Consider the following 14,006-nt stretch of genomic DNA (forward strand, 5'->3'; position numbering starts at 1 on the left):
TGTCTGTCATAGATCAGTCTATCACCTGGTGTGTATCAAGAGGATCCAAGCCTGAACTTTCTATGGTATTTTCTATTCTTAAAATGATGATGTTAACTAAGTGTGCAAAAGGGATTGCTAAAAAGTTTTTTTGTTTTGTTTTGTTTTTTACAAAAAGGAAGACTAGTCATGGGCAATTATTTTTTTTCAAAATGACACCTTTTATCTACCTTTTTGTGTGACTCTTTTCACTCTAGTATTTCCTTTTGCTTTAAAGTAGCACTTTTGTATCTTTTCCAAGGAACATAGCTGATAATTTGAAAAGCCTTTACTTCACCTGTAGTGTTCACTGGTATAAATGAAATCACAGTATTACTCCAAAAATTCAGAGTAGTCCCTAAAAGCAGTGATGCGATGAGAAGGAAAAGTTTTACTTAAAAAAACTTTAAAGCAAAAGAGTGAAGTATGACCTACCTGCTTGATTAAGGATTTATCTTTTGTACTCTTCAGCCACTTTCAGCTCTTCCAAATTGCCGAATTATTTTTATTTATCAGATATAATTATCTTCATTTAGCTCCTTCTGTTCACTGGTTTCCATAATCTGCCAGTCCATTTTTAAAAGGGCCGCCAATTGACAGTGCTGCTTTGTTGTTCTTCCCCGCTTTACCCTAGGGCTCCTGCTGCTGATCCCAAATGGGGGAGCAGCAGAGGTGCTTTGAAAGAGAGAGAGAACAGAATGTCAGAGAGTCCAGCAGGGTACCAACAGTTTGTGGGAAACAATGTGACTGTGTGATTCACATCTCTAATGAGAGAACTTTTATTTTTGTGTCTAGATCCACCCTGTTATAAGGATAATATCATCAATAACATAATTTTAATTGCCTGGATGCTTTGACTCTGGCTTGAAAACTTTTAGCAGTGAAGTTACTGGTCAGCTGTATTTGAGTAGAACAAAACTAATGACATTTAAATCAAGATAGTAGATAATGACTTGTCATTTAAAGCTAACATTTTAGGCATTATGGGAAGAATGGTAACTCAACTATGTATATTTATTTATATTGTCACTAAAATATTCAGCTTGATTCTTTTGCTGACAACCTTAAATGACCTGATGCTGTTTCATTTGTATATTGTTTCTAAAAGTGAGACCTTTTAAAAAGATGACTTGTATAAGGCCATACTTGAAGTTAAAAACAGATGAGTAGATTTCAGATTTTGCCTTTAGGACATGACCTGGTTGTCAAGGAGCAAATTTTACCATGGATTAATTTATTTTGGTGTTTTGTTACTACTTAAGAACTTGTGTTTTTTCATACATTTAGATCAAGGAATTTTTTCCCGTCTTTAGAATATATAGGAGGGAAATTTGGTAACATTAATGTTATAAGAGCATAACATGGGGCTTCCTTTTAATCTGTAATTCTAGGAGGACATAGACAGCCTAAACCCAGTTCTCAGGGACAACCCACAACTTCAGGAAGAAGTGAAAATTTGGGTAAAGGAACAAAAGGTTCAGGAGATTTTTATGCAAGGTAACTATTTTAAAGTTTTGTATTTCTTTGTGTGGAGGTTTTGTTTCGTTTTGATTTTATTATTTTTTAAAATATATTTTTATTGATTTCAGAAAGGAAGGGAAAGGGAGAGAGAGAGATAGAAACATCAATGATGAGAGAGAATCATGGATCTGCTGCCTCCTGCACACCCCCCACTGGGGATCAAGCCTGAGCAACTTGGGCATGTTCCCTGACCTGGAATCGAACTGGTGACCTGGCTCACAGGTCAACGCTCAACCACTGAGACACGCTGGCTAGGCTTGTTTTGTTTATATTTTTTTATTTTATTTATTTTTAAAAAAATATATTTTTATTAAAGATTTCAGAGAGGAAGGGAGAGGGAGAGAGATAAAAACATCAATGATGAGAGAGAATCATTGATTGGCTGCTTTCTGCACGCCCCCACTGGGGATCGAGCCCGCAATCCGGTCATATGCCCTTGACCAGAATCGAACCCGGGACCCTTCAGTCCGCAGGCCGACGCTCTGTCCACTGAGCCAAACCGGCTAGGGCTTGTTTTAAACTGGACATTTTCTCATGTTAGATTTTGGTTGTTTCAATTATGTGCAATATAAATAGAAAGCCCAGTCTAATATTTTGAGTTGTATACAGTCCAGGGAAAATAATAGCAAAATCATAATAATTTTAATAAAAAGTTGGTAATTTCACCAGTTAATCAATTTGAGATAACTGCCTGGCATGAAATTATCGCCACACAGATGTTTTGTTGATAGGAAAAATTTCCATATTTACAGAATGCTTTAGGTGTGTCCTTCCTGGAAAAGGAAGCATTGTTTGCCATAGAGGGTTGCCCAAAGCCACAATTGATTTCCTTTGAAGAATGCTGTTGGTATCTGATAAAAGTGGTCTATTTCAGTTTGCCTTCCTCAGTGATTACTACAACACTAGTCTTATTTTTTTCTTTCTTTTTTTCCCCTAGAAATAAGTTTGTCTACATGTGACTTTTAAATCAGTGAGGTTTTATAATTCTCAGTGATTGCTTTTTCTGTCAGTAAAATCATTATGTAAATGTAAAGCTTTTGTGTAATTGAATTAAAACAGGGACAATGTGACATGAAGTATTGATATTCTGTTTATAAAAGGAATTTTGTTGTCAAATTTCCATATTTATCTCAGCCCTCAACTTCCATGCCATTTAAGTATTAAGAGAGATAATCCCAAAGTTGTGGCTGTTTTGCTTTGTGAAGGTATGGCAACAGATCATCTACTTACTAAATTCTTAAGCTAAATACTTTCTAAACTTTATTATGGATAATTTAAAACATAAACAGTAATATAATATTTCAGTGAACTTATGTGCTTATATCCAAGCCCCAGGAATTATAAAACCATGGCAGATCCTGTCACATCCATACTCCTGTTTACTTTTATAAAATTTCAGACATCACCACATTCTGTTGTTAAAGCCATTACATCATTATTATGCTGGGGAAAAAAATGCTTTCTTAATATCAAGTACTGAATGAATACTTGGGTTAAAACTTCCATTCGTTTCATAAATGCCTTAAATTATTTTTAACAGGATTGATTCAAAATCAGGGAATTGAAAAAAATCCACAAATTGATTGGTTGTTATGTCCTGTCTTATCTTTTTTCTTCTAATTTATTTAATGGAGAAACCAGGCTAATCATGTTCTTAGAGGTGAAAATACTAAGGCAGTGCCCTGACCGGTACGGCTTAGTTGGTTGAGCCTTATCCCTTGCACCAAAGGGTTGCTGGTTTGATCCCTGGTCAGGGCACATAACACAGGTTAATGTTTCTCTCTTAAATTGATGGTTCTCTCTCTCCCCCTTCTTCTTGCTCTTAAATCAATTTTTAAAACCATATTTATAAAAAATAAAAAGTGAGACTAACTCCAAATTGTTTGGTTGTGGGAACAAGTAGTTAAGATAGATGGTGTGCTAATGGGAATTGAAAATTGGTCATTATTTAGAGTTATTCTAAAGTGCACTGGTACCTGTGAATTGGAGAAATTTTTATCTCCATTATATAGGTACAAGATGAGGCAAAAGTAGGTTTACAGTTGTCCATAAGGAAAATAATATAATTAATAACAATACAAGAATAAATTTTGTATTTTGTATGCTCACAATATAACCTACTTTTGCCCCCACCCTGTATATTCTGTGTATTGACTTGTTTTAATAGGCCTACTTATATATAGACATGGTATATCTACATGTAGATACCTTTTTAAGAAGTGAGTTTAATACAAAAGTGTGCATATTTTTTTATAAAGCATTTTAGTGCCATATTTATAAATTCACTTAACAATCTCTCCATGTTTTAAGATTTTTAGTAGGTTTTCCTAGCTATCACAGAGAAATCAAAATTTATAGTTTCTTATAGTAAAGTTTGGTAACTAGGAGACTGAGGCAACAAGTTCCACATTACCCATTCCATTTTAGCCATGTAGTTATGTACCCCAACCTTGTTACATTAGCTTTGTAACCTTACTACTTTCTAGACCACTATAACTTTACATTTTGTACAATCCTCTTATTATGATCCCAGAGACATTCTTTCTGACTTAAAGTTACTTTATTTCCATTGAGTTAGGAAGTATTTGTGTCTAGGAGAGTGTGTTTAATGATAACTTGATAATGATCTGTCTCTAATATATACTCACTTATATCCAAGTGAGTAGTACCCATTTGTGTCACAACTCATGTTTCTCCTAAAAGATAGTTTTTAAATGAAAATGTCTCCATTTAAGATATCTCCATTTCTTGGGTTATTTTTTATTTTTATTTGTTTTTGGGGTGTTTTTTTTTTAGGTCCTTATTCCTTAAATGGATACAGAGTGAGAGTATATAGACAAGACTCTGCCACCCAGTGGTTTACTGGCATAATTACTCATCATGATCTCTTCACTCGCACCATGATCGTTATGAATGATCAGGTAAATAGTACAACTAATATTTTTGGAAACAGATATATACAATTCAAATTTTCAATGTTCCCCCAAAAATGGATCAACAAGCTGACACTATATAATTTTCATCTGTTATTTTAATCATATAAACTTATTGAAGTTTAAATATATTGATGTTACATAGAGGTCTCTTTAGGTCACAGGGAGATAATGATGCCAAATTTATTTCAACACTGATAGAATCAGTCTGTTAAATAGAGACATCAGACTCTTTTAATTGATTAGTGTGGGGTATTTTTTAATGCTTAGGTCAGCAAAATATTTTGTAAAGTCAGCTTTCCCGTCTCTCCAGGAATAAAAATCTTTCCCAAATGTTTTCTTTCCAATTATGAAAACTTTTAATGTATGCTGTAATTCTTTTCACATTAAATTTCAAAATTGGTATGCTCCCTTAAGTTTTATGGTTGAGTATTAAGGATACAAATTTCAAATGGAGTTTTTAAATAACAGTCTGCTGAAGAATCCCAGAAGGGAAGGCTAGAGTGGGTAGGAAGAGATCAACCAAAGAACTTGTATGCAATATGAATAACCCGTGGACACAGACAATAAAGTGGTGAAGAAAGAGGAGTGGGGGCGGGGGGAGATTTAGAAGGGGTCAATGAGGGGGGAAAGGAACATGTAATACTTTCAACAATAAAGATTTTAAATAAGTAAATAGCAGTCTGAAAGTCTTAATTTCAAATCTTTTAAAGCTGTAGTTTATTTTCCTGAAAAAAAAAAAGATATTTACACCATCTTACCTGTATGAGTTGTAGAGGGTATCTGAATTAATGAGAGCCCCTTTATAAACAATTTGAATGCTTTGGTTAAAATTTTGTCAAAATACTATTATTTAAATGGTATTTTTTTCCTGAAAAGGTGATGAACTTTCACCTCTCAGTAAAGAACAAAATCACCCTTTTTTTTTTTTAAATTATTTCTTTAACCTGTCTTTTAAAATTTAATTTATTTACACTTTGGTTCTTTTCCTCTAAGCTCTACCTTCTTAGTTTTATTTTATACCTGTTTTTTGAAAATTATTTTTAAAATACATTTTATGACTTGTCATCATACTCATTTGTTTTTCAAGGTGTACTTACAATAGGTATATTTGCTTTTTAATTTTTGGCTAGCAGATACAATAGTAGGTCTCAGAAGAAGGTTGAAGTAATTTTATCTATGATGATTAAAATTAGCTTATTGTAAGTATAGCAGTATCTTATAAATTAAGAATTCCAAACTGATTTCTAGACATTTCTATTCATTGACGAATGTGCCTAATAACACATTGGCTAGCTGACTGGATTTAATTTTTGTTCTTTTTTTGTGTCATGAATTAGGTACTAGAACCACAGAATGTCGACCCTTCTATGGTTCAAATGACCTTTCTAGATGATGTTGTTCACTCCTTGTTAAAAGGTGAAAATATTGGCATTACATCACGACGAAGGTCTCGTGCTAGTCAAAATAGCAACGCTGTTCACGTATGTATGTTGTTAGTTCTGGATTATTGTAAAAAATTTTCCCTTAGATTACTTAGGATCAGGTAGTAAACAAATCATTGTTAATTGGTGTGTTTTTGTTTTGTTTTGTTTTAGGGTCATTATACACGTGCCCAGGCAAACAGTCCCAGACCAACAATGAACTCCCAAGCTGCTGTACCAAAACAAAATACACACCAGCAACAAAGAAATATTCGTTCAAATAAGAGGAAGGGCTCAGATAGCAGTATACCCGATGAAGAGAAGATGAAGGAGGAAAAATATGATTATATAGGGCGAGGAGGTAGGACCTTTTTTTTGTGGGTTTTTTTAGGGAATGAGAACAAATAAAACAAAAATACATTTAAAGTATACTTATTTAATATCAGTGTTAAAAAGAAAACCTCTTTTTTTTAATCTTGCAGAAAATCCTAAAGGTAAAAACAAACAGTTGGTGAACAAAAGAAGGAAACCTGAGGAGGATGAAAAGAAGCAAAATATGAAAAGACTACGAACCGACAATGTTTCAGACTTTTCTGAAAACAGTGACTCAGAAAATTCAAATAAGAGGATAGTAAATAATTCCTTAGAGCCGAAACCAGAGAATGAGTTAAAAAATAAAAACACTTCGAAGATAAATGGAGAAGAAGGAAAATTCCAAAATAACGAGAAGACAGGAGAGGAGACACTAATAGATAGCCAGCCTCCCTGGGATCAAATAAAAGGAGATACAAAACATGAAGAAGTGGAGAAGCAGACGTTTGTTGACTCTCAGCTTCAAGAAAAAATGATTATCCATTCATCAGAACAGACCACACTTTCTGATCATAATCCTAATGATCTACTTCTTCAGGAAAATACGGAAAAAACACATACAGTGGAATTGCCAAAGGAGCAGTTTGTATCCAGACCATCCACACCAAAATGTGTTATTGATATTACAAATGACACTAATTCTGAAAAGGTGGTTCAGGAAAATTCAAATACCTTTGGCCTTCAGACACTTCAGAAAATGGATTCTAATGTTAGTGATTCAAAACATTCGATTGTAAATGCAAAATATTTGGAAGCATCAAAACAAGATTCTGACCATAGCTGGGTCAGTGATATAGTTAAAGTAGATTTAACCCAATCAAATGTTAAGAATGCTCCTTCAGGAAATGATCATTTGAATACGGAAAAAGAAAAAAATCAGTATGCCTCTTACACGTCTTCTGTTAGTGCAGGTTCTGTAATAGAAGATAAGCTGCGTAAGCGAAGTCCGCCCCCAGAGATTATAAAATCTAAACTTAATGCTTCAGTAGATGGTCACAAGACAAAATCCAATCCCTCACCTGAAGTTGTTAAACCTAAAATTACCCATTCTCCTGATTCTGTTAAGTCTAAGGCTACTTATGTCAACAGCCATACCGCTGGTGAAAGAAGACTGGCAAATAAAATAGAACATGAGTTATCAAGATGCAGTTTTCATCCTGTTCCTACTCGAGGCAGTACATTGGAAACTACGAAGAGCCCTCTAATTATTGATAAAAATGAGCATTTCACAGTTTATAGAGATCCTGCACTTATTGGGTCAGAAACAGGAGCTAATCACATTTCACCTTTCTTAAACCAGCATCCTTTTTCTCTTCATTCTTCATCTCATAGAACCTGTTTAAATCCAGGTACCCATCACCCTGCCTTAACTCCTGCAACCCACTTATTGGCCGGATCATCCAGTCAAACTCCATTGCCTACCATTAACTCTCATCCTCTGACTAGTGGTCCACATCATTCTGTTCATCACCCTCATTTACTACCTGCTGTGTTACCTGGAGTGCCTACTGCCTCCTTACTTGGTGGCCACCCACGATTAGAGACTGCTCATGCCAGCAGCTTGAGCCACTTAGCACTAGCACACCAACAACAGCAACAATTGTTACAGCACCAGTCACCTCATCTTCTTGGACAAGCCCATCCTTCTGCTTCGTATAGTCAGCTTGGTCTTTATCCAATTATTTGGCAATATCCAAATGGAACACATGCATACTCAGGACTTGGTCTGCCTTCTTCCAAGTGGGTTCACCCAGAAAATGCAGTTAATGCTGAATCTTCATTAAGAAGGGTAAGTTATATTGTAGTTAGCCACATATCCATATACATATGTACAAGTGCTTTTTAAACATTTCATTCATTTTCTAGATTTCTTTATATAATGCATTAACATTTTCAAAGTTATTTTTCTAATTATAATGAAACTTCCCAATTAGAATAACTTCAGAGCCATGAAATCTTGAAGTCTATTTATTTTTTAAGAAGCCAATTTGAAGTAAAACTTCTTGGATTGTTTCTATTATACATATTATTAATATTATCTTCAATAATTTATGGTACATATCCATAATTGTTTGGCTAAGCTAAATTCCTATAAGTGGAGTTTCTGGATTAAAAATTATATATAGTTGTTAGGATTTTTATATATGTATTATCAAATCTTAAAAGACAGATTGTTATATTCCCCAGTTGTATGCATTATGTTGATGCTATATTACAAGCTATGACTCTAATTTCCTTGTTTTCTAAAGGCAGCCAAAGTTAAAGGGTCCTTATATTAGGCAGTAAAGTTGGGGCTTAGATTCTTTCTACCTAATAGAGTATTGCTGAAGATAAAGTTTAATGATTTTATTTCTTCATGGACTATGTGGTTTCTCTATCCAAATTCATTTTTATACTAAGAAATTGTTGAGGGCATTACCAGCCCCAATGTAAAAAATGGGGGAGTGGGAGTCCCTGTTACACTTCAGGAGACAACTTAGTCCTTGGGGCAGCCCAGGATGCTCTTCAACAATACTCCAGAATTTTCTTTAACTCTTTCTATCTAGCTACCTTCCTCCATACTTACTTTGTGGTAAAAGACAACGTTAAATTTACCAACCTAATCATTAACAACAGTGTACTGTAGTACTATTAAGTATATTCACATTATTGTACAACCAGACAGCTGTAATTTTTTCGTCTTGCAAAACAAATTCTATACCCATTAATTTTCCTCCCCTTCACTGTCCCTCCAGTCCTTCGCAAATACTTTTCTACTCTCTGTTTCTGTGATTCAAACTGCTTTAGATAGATGCTTCATTTGATTGGAATCATGCAGTATTTGACCTTTTGTGGCTTTTTTTTCACATAGCGTAATCTTAAAGTTAGTTCATCCATGTTGTTGGCATGTAACAGGATTTCCCTTTTATTTTTTTTTTTAATCCTCCCAAGGACATTGTTCCATTGATTTTTTTTTTTTTTTTGAGAGAGAGAGGGAGGCGGGGGAGAGAGAGAGAGAGAGAGAGAGAGAGAGAGAGAGAGAGAGAGAGAGAGAGAAGAGGTAGGGAAAGACACAGAGAGAGAAACATTGATATGAGAGAAACACATCAATTGATTGCTTCCTGCGTGTGCCCTGACCAGGGCCCTGGGATAGGGAAAAGCCTGCAACCAAGGTGTGTGCCCTTGACTGGAATCAAACCCGGGACCCTTTGGTCCACAGGCTGATGCTCTATCCACTGAGCCAAACTGGCTAGGGTTCTATTTTATTTTTATACCATATGTCCACTGATTTTTTTCTTTAATTTTTTAAAAATATTTTTATTGATTTCAGAGAAGGAGAGAGAGAGAGAGAGAGAGAGAGAGAGAGAGAGAGAGATAGAAACAGCAACGAGAATCATTGATCGGCTGCCTCTCCCCCCACTGGGGATCGAGCCCGCAACCCGGGCATGTGCCCTCGACTAGAATTTAACCTGGGACCCTTCAGTCCACAGGCTGACGCTCTATCCACTGAGCCAAACCAGCTAGGGCTCCACTGATTTTTGCGTTACTTCCACCCCTTGGTTATTATGAATAATTCTGCGCTGGACATGGGTATTTTTGACACCTTTCTCAAGTTGGCCAAGATCCACAATAGATATGTTAGGGTGGCAATTTGGAAGACAATAGTGCCCTTCTTTACTTTAGGGATAATGCTGCTTACATAGAGCCATGTCAACACCAGTAGGTGCAAATATAGTGTTCCTCTTGCCAAAAGTTTGTTATAGGAACTGTAAATTCTGGGTAGCAATGATGACATTAGCCTGTGGCCATGAGTCCTTTCTTTTTTTTCTTTTTCCTTTTTTTTTTTTTTTTTTTTTGCAAATCACAGGAGAGTTTATTGGGTCCTTGATGGAGACAGGTATCATGGGCTTAGCCAAACCTAGCTGCCAGGAGTCGGTTTTCATGGCATGCTCCTCACTGCAGCATGTTTCTTTAACAAGCCCCTCTCGATTCAAATCACCTCTTCACGTACCTTGCCCATCCCATTATAAGTAACATGCTCTCAATTACAACCTTTGCCACCAATCTGGAGGTGCTGGTGTTCAGTGTTCTCGTCCGTGGCAGAACACCAGTAAATGTTAGGTGCTTACAGATTCTCAACAATAAAGGCCCTGGTTAGAATCAGTGTTGTCTCCAATAGCTGTCTTCTCTCCTATCTCTGCACAGCTAAATGTCTCAGGAGACTTGTACTTGTGGTCTTTGCCCATGTGTCCTTTCTTAATTCCCAAGTTGTGCTAGTTGACCTTGGTGGTAAGGGGAATCAAGATTAGCAGTGCGAACTATAGTTCTAACAGTTTTAAAGGATATTTCTTGTGGTTTATTCCCATTACAAACATCAGCTCCTTTTGGCTCCGGTTTTATATGAGCTTCAGCCTTCTTTTATGAAGTTACCAGTGAACTGCACAATTTATTCAGCATCCCTATATTTGATACTGGCGGGATCCCAATTCTAAAAGAACTGTACTTACATTGATCATAAGTTTCCAATTCCTATTCCATTGAACTTGGAGTAGGTGGAATATTTCTAGAATGTGTACATTATTTAATCACTTTAATATACTGTTTGCCAGACCTGGCAGGGTGCAAGCATGAGGCAACCAGTCGATGTGTCTCTGTCACATTAATGTTTCTCTCCTCTCTCTCTCTCTCTCTCTCTCTCTCTCCCTCCTTCCCTCCCTCCCTCTTTACTCTCTAAAAAAAAAAATTAAAAAATATCAATGGATTTTTAAAAAATATTTATTGTTCAGATTATTACAGTGGTTCCTCTTTTTCCCCGATAGCTCCCCTCTACCCGGTTCCCACCCCACCCATGCCTTTACTCCCCCCCCTCCCACTGTCCTCATCCATAGGTGTATGATTTTTGTCCAGTCTCTTCCCGCACCCCCCATACCCTTTTCCCCCCCCGAGGATTGTCAGTCCACTCCCTTTCTATGCCCATGATTCTATTATATTCACCAGTTTATTCTGTTCATCAGATTTTTTATTCACTTGATTTTTAGATTCACTTGTTGATAGATATGTATTTGTTGTTCATCATTTTTATCTTTACCTTTTTCTTCTTCCTCTTCTTAAAGAATACCTTTCAGCATTTCATATAATACTGGTTTGGCGGTGATGAACTCCTTCAGCTTTTTCTTATCTGTGAAGCTCTTCATCTGACCTTCAATTCTGAATGATAGCTTTGCTGGGTAGAGTAATCTTGGTTGTAGGTTCTTGCTATTCATCACTTTGAATATTTCTTGCCACTCCCGTCTGGCCTGCATAGTTTCTGTTGAGAAATCAGCTGACAGTCGTATGGGTACTCTCTTGTAGGTAACTAACTGTTTTCCTCTTGCTGCTTTTAATATTCTCTCTTTGTCTTTTGCTCTTGGCATTTTAATTATGATGTGTCTTGGTGTGGTCCTCTTTGGATTCCTTTTGTTTGGGGTTCTGTGCACTTCCTGGACTTGTAAGTTTATTTCTTTCACCAGGTGGGGGAAGTTTTCTGTCATTATTTCTTCAAATAGGTTTTCAGTATCTTGCTCTCTCCTGGCACCCCCATAATTCTGATGTTGGTACACTTGAAGTTGTCCCAGAGGCTCCTTACACTATTTTCATATTTTTTGGATTCTTTTTTTTTTTTTTTTTTTTGCTTTTCCAGTTGGGTGTATTTTGCTTCTTTGTATTTCAAATCTTTAACTTGATTTTGCGATCCTCTAGTCTGCTGTTGGATCTCTGTATATTATTCTTTATTTCAGTCAGTGTATGCTTAATTTCTAGTTGGTCCTTTTTCATATCCTTGAGGGTCTCACTAAATTTATTGGCGGTTTCTAGAAAATTCTTGAAAAACTTTATAACCGTGGTTTTGAACTCTATATCCTCTATTTCTGTCATTTGTGACCTGTTTCTTTTTCTCTGCATTTTGGCTGCTTCCCTGAGTTGATAGAGTGGCTTTGTGTGCTAGGTGTCCTACAGGGCCCAGTGGCTCAGCCTCCCCAGTTACCTCAGGTGGACATTCTTGGTGCACCCCTTTGTGGGCTGTGTGCACAGTCTTGTTGTAGTTAAGCCTTGATTGTTGTTGGTATCCCTGGGAGGAATTGACCTCTAGACCAATTGGCTGTGAGGATCAGTTGTGTCTACGATGGGAGAACTTCTGTGCTGTAGACACCCTTATGAGGCAAGACTTGCTTCAGTGGTGCTTTGGTCCTCACTGAGTGTGTCCCTTATGGATCTCCAAGGAGGTACTAATTTAGTCTCTGCCTGAGGCCACCCAGCAGGAGCTACGGAGAGTTCTGCAGATTCCTCTTCTTTGTTGGGGTTTTGGAGGTGCCCAGATTAGGCCCAGCTGTGAAGCAATGCAAGTTGCTGTGGGTCCTTGGGCCTTTTTTTGAATGTTCTGTGTCTCTCTGACTCAGCTGCAGTTTGTTAGGTAAGTTTAGATTTCAAAGGACCAGGCCATTCATATGCAAAAGCCTCTGTGCACAGCTTGGGTGGGGCGGGGTCTCAGGGCGGACCCCTTCAGCCCAGTCCTAAGAGGCCCTCAGGTCTCTGTGTCCCTCGATAATTGCTGCAAGCACCTCTGAGAGAAAGCCACCCTTGAGTTCCACCCGATGCCAGACAGTCCAGTTTCTCCCCGTATCAGTCTGGGTCCCCAGAGTCTTGCCCGGAACTGGAGTTCAGAGCAGTCAGGAGCTTGTGTCTCCCTCCCGATTGAGAAAGACAGCCGCATACTCAGTTGTCAGCCCTTTCCGCGCGCATGCGCCGCCCTACCTCTGCACTTTACTTCCGCACCTCCTTTGAGTCTCAGTGTGCTTTTGTCTTTCCTTCTAGTGGTAGAATTTCCATTCAGCCAGCCTTCCTGTGGTTCTGGATGATGTCCATTTTGTCTTTTAGTTGTAGTTTTGAAGTGGTTGTGCGAGGCAGCAAGTTCAGGTGTTTACCTACACTGCCATCTTGGTTTCTCCTCAAATCAATGGATTTTTGAGTGAGGATTAACTATATATATTTGCCAGAATTGAAAGCAGCCCTGATGACCCAAGTGCCCAATACATCCACATTTTTACACTGACCCTTTACTCTCATGTGCCTTGAATGTAGCTGCAACTGATTGGACAAAGACGGTAGAAGAACTAAGAGATTATTCTCCCATAACTTCCAAACCCTTGAAAACAAATAGAAATGGCTTGGGTAGGAGCCTCTCTCAGTGTGTGTACTAGAAAATTAGTACCAATGTTTGTAAGGGCATAAAATGTTTTATTAACTGGTCATAAACTTGTTAAATTAAAAATGAGCATATCAGGCCTAACCGGTTTGGCTCAGTGGATAGAGCTTCGGCCTGCGGACTGAAAGGTCCCAGGTTCGATTCCGGTCAAGGGCATGTACCTTGGTTGCAGGCACATCCCTAGTAGGAGGTGTGCAGGAGGCAGCTGATTGGTGTTTCTCTCTCAACAATGTTTCTAACTCTATCCTTCTCCCTTCCTCTCTGTAAAAAATCAATAAAATATATTTAAAAAAAAAGAAAAGAAATCATGGACCCCTTTTAAAAAAATGAGCATATCAGATTTTCATTTATTATGTAAAATATTTTGAGCAAAAGTGAAGATATCTTAAACCTACTATTGTAAATTAAAGTGAAGAAACAATTAGGTAATACATTTTAATGTTACTTTAGAGTAAAAAATTAATCATTTCCATAATTGATTGCAACTTGAGATTTCTGAATCTTGGAGAAGTGAGGCCT

General features: G+C 37.1%; 1 protein-coding gene across 10 annotated transcripts in view; it reads left to right on the forward strand.

Annotated features, from left to right (window-relative positions):
* Nucleotides 1-14,006, forward strand: part of JMJD1C (jumonji domain containing 1C) — a 244,456-nt gene that overhangs the window by 188,376 nt on the left and 42,074 nt on the right. For 9 of the 10 annotated variants that reach the window (XM_079793546.1, XM_079793547.1, XM_079793542.1 and 6 more), the window contains 5 exons: nucleotides 1,410-1,515; nucleotides 4,336-4,460; nucleotides 5,813-5,956; nucleotides 6,071-6,257; nucleotides 6,379-8,057. In XM_079793546.1, coding sequence (XP_079649672.1) covers nucleotides 1,509-1,515; nucleotides 4,336-4,460; nucleotides 5,813-5,956; nucleotides 6,071-6,257; nucleotides 6,379-8,057 — 2,142 coding nt within the window. In that variant the 5' untranslated portion in view covers nucleotides 1,410-1,508. Of the gene's footprint in view, nucleotides 1-1,409; nucleotides 1,516-4,335; nucleotides 4,461-5,812; nucleotides 5,961-6,070; nucleotides 6,258-6,378; nucleotides 8,058-14,006 lie in introns of those variants that run through there. The other variant, XM_079793543.1, reaches the window with a different exon arrangement.

This window comes from Cnephaeus nilssonii (genome assembly GCF_951640355.1).
Source record: "Cnephaeus nilssonii genome assembly, chromosome: 16".
NCBI lineage: Eukaryota > Metazoa > Chordata > Mammalia > Chiroptera > Vespertilionidae > Cnephaeus > Cnephaeus nilssonii.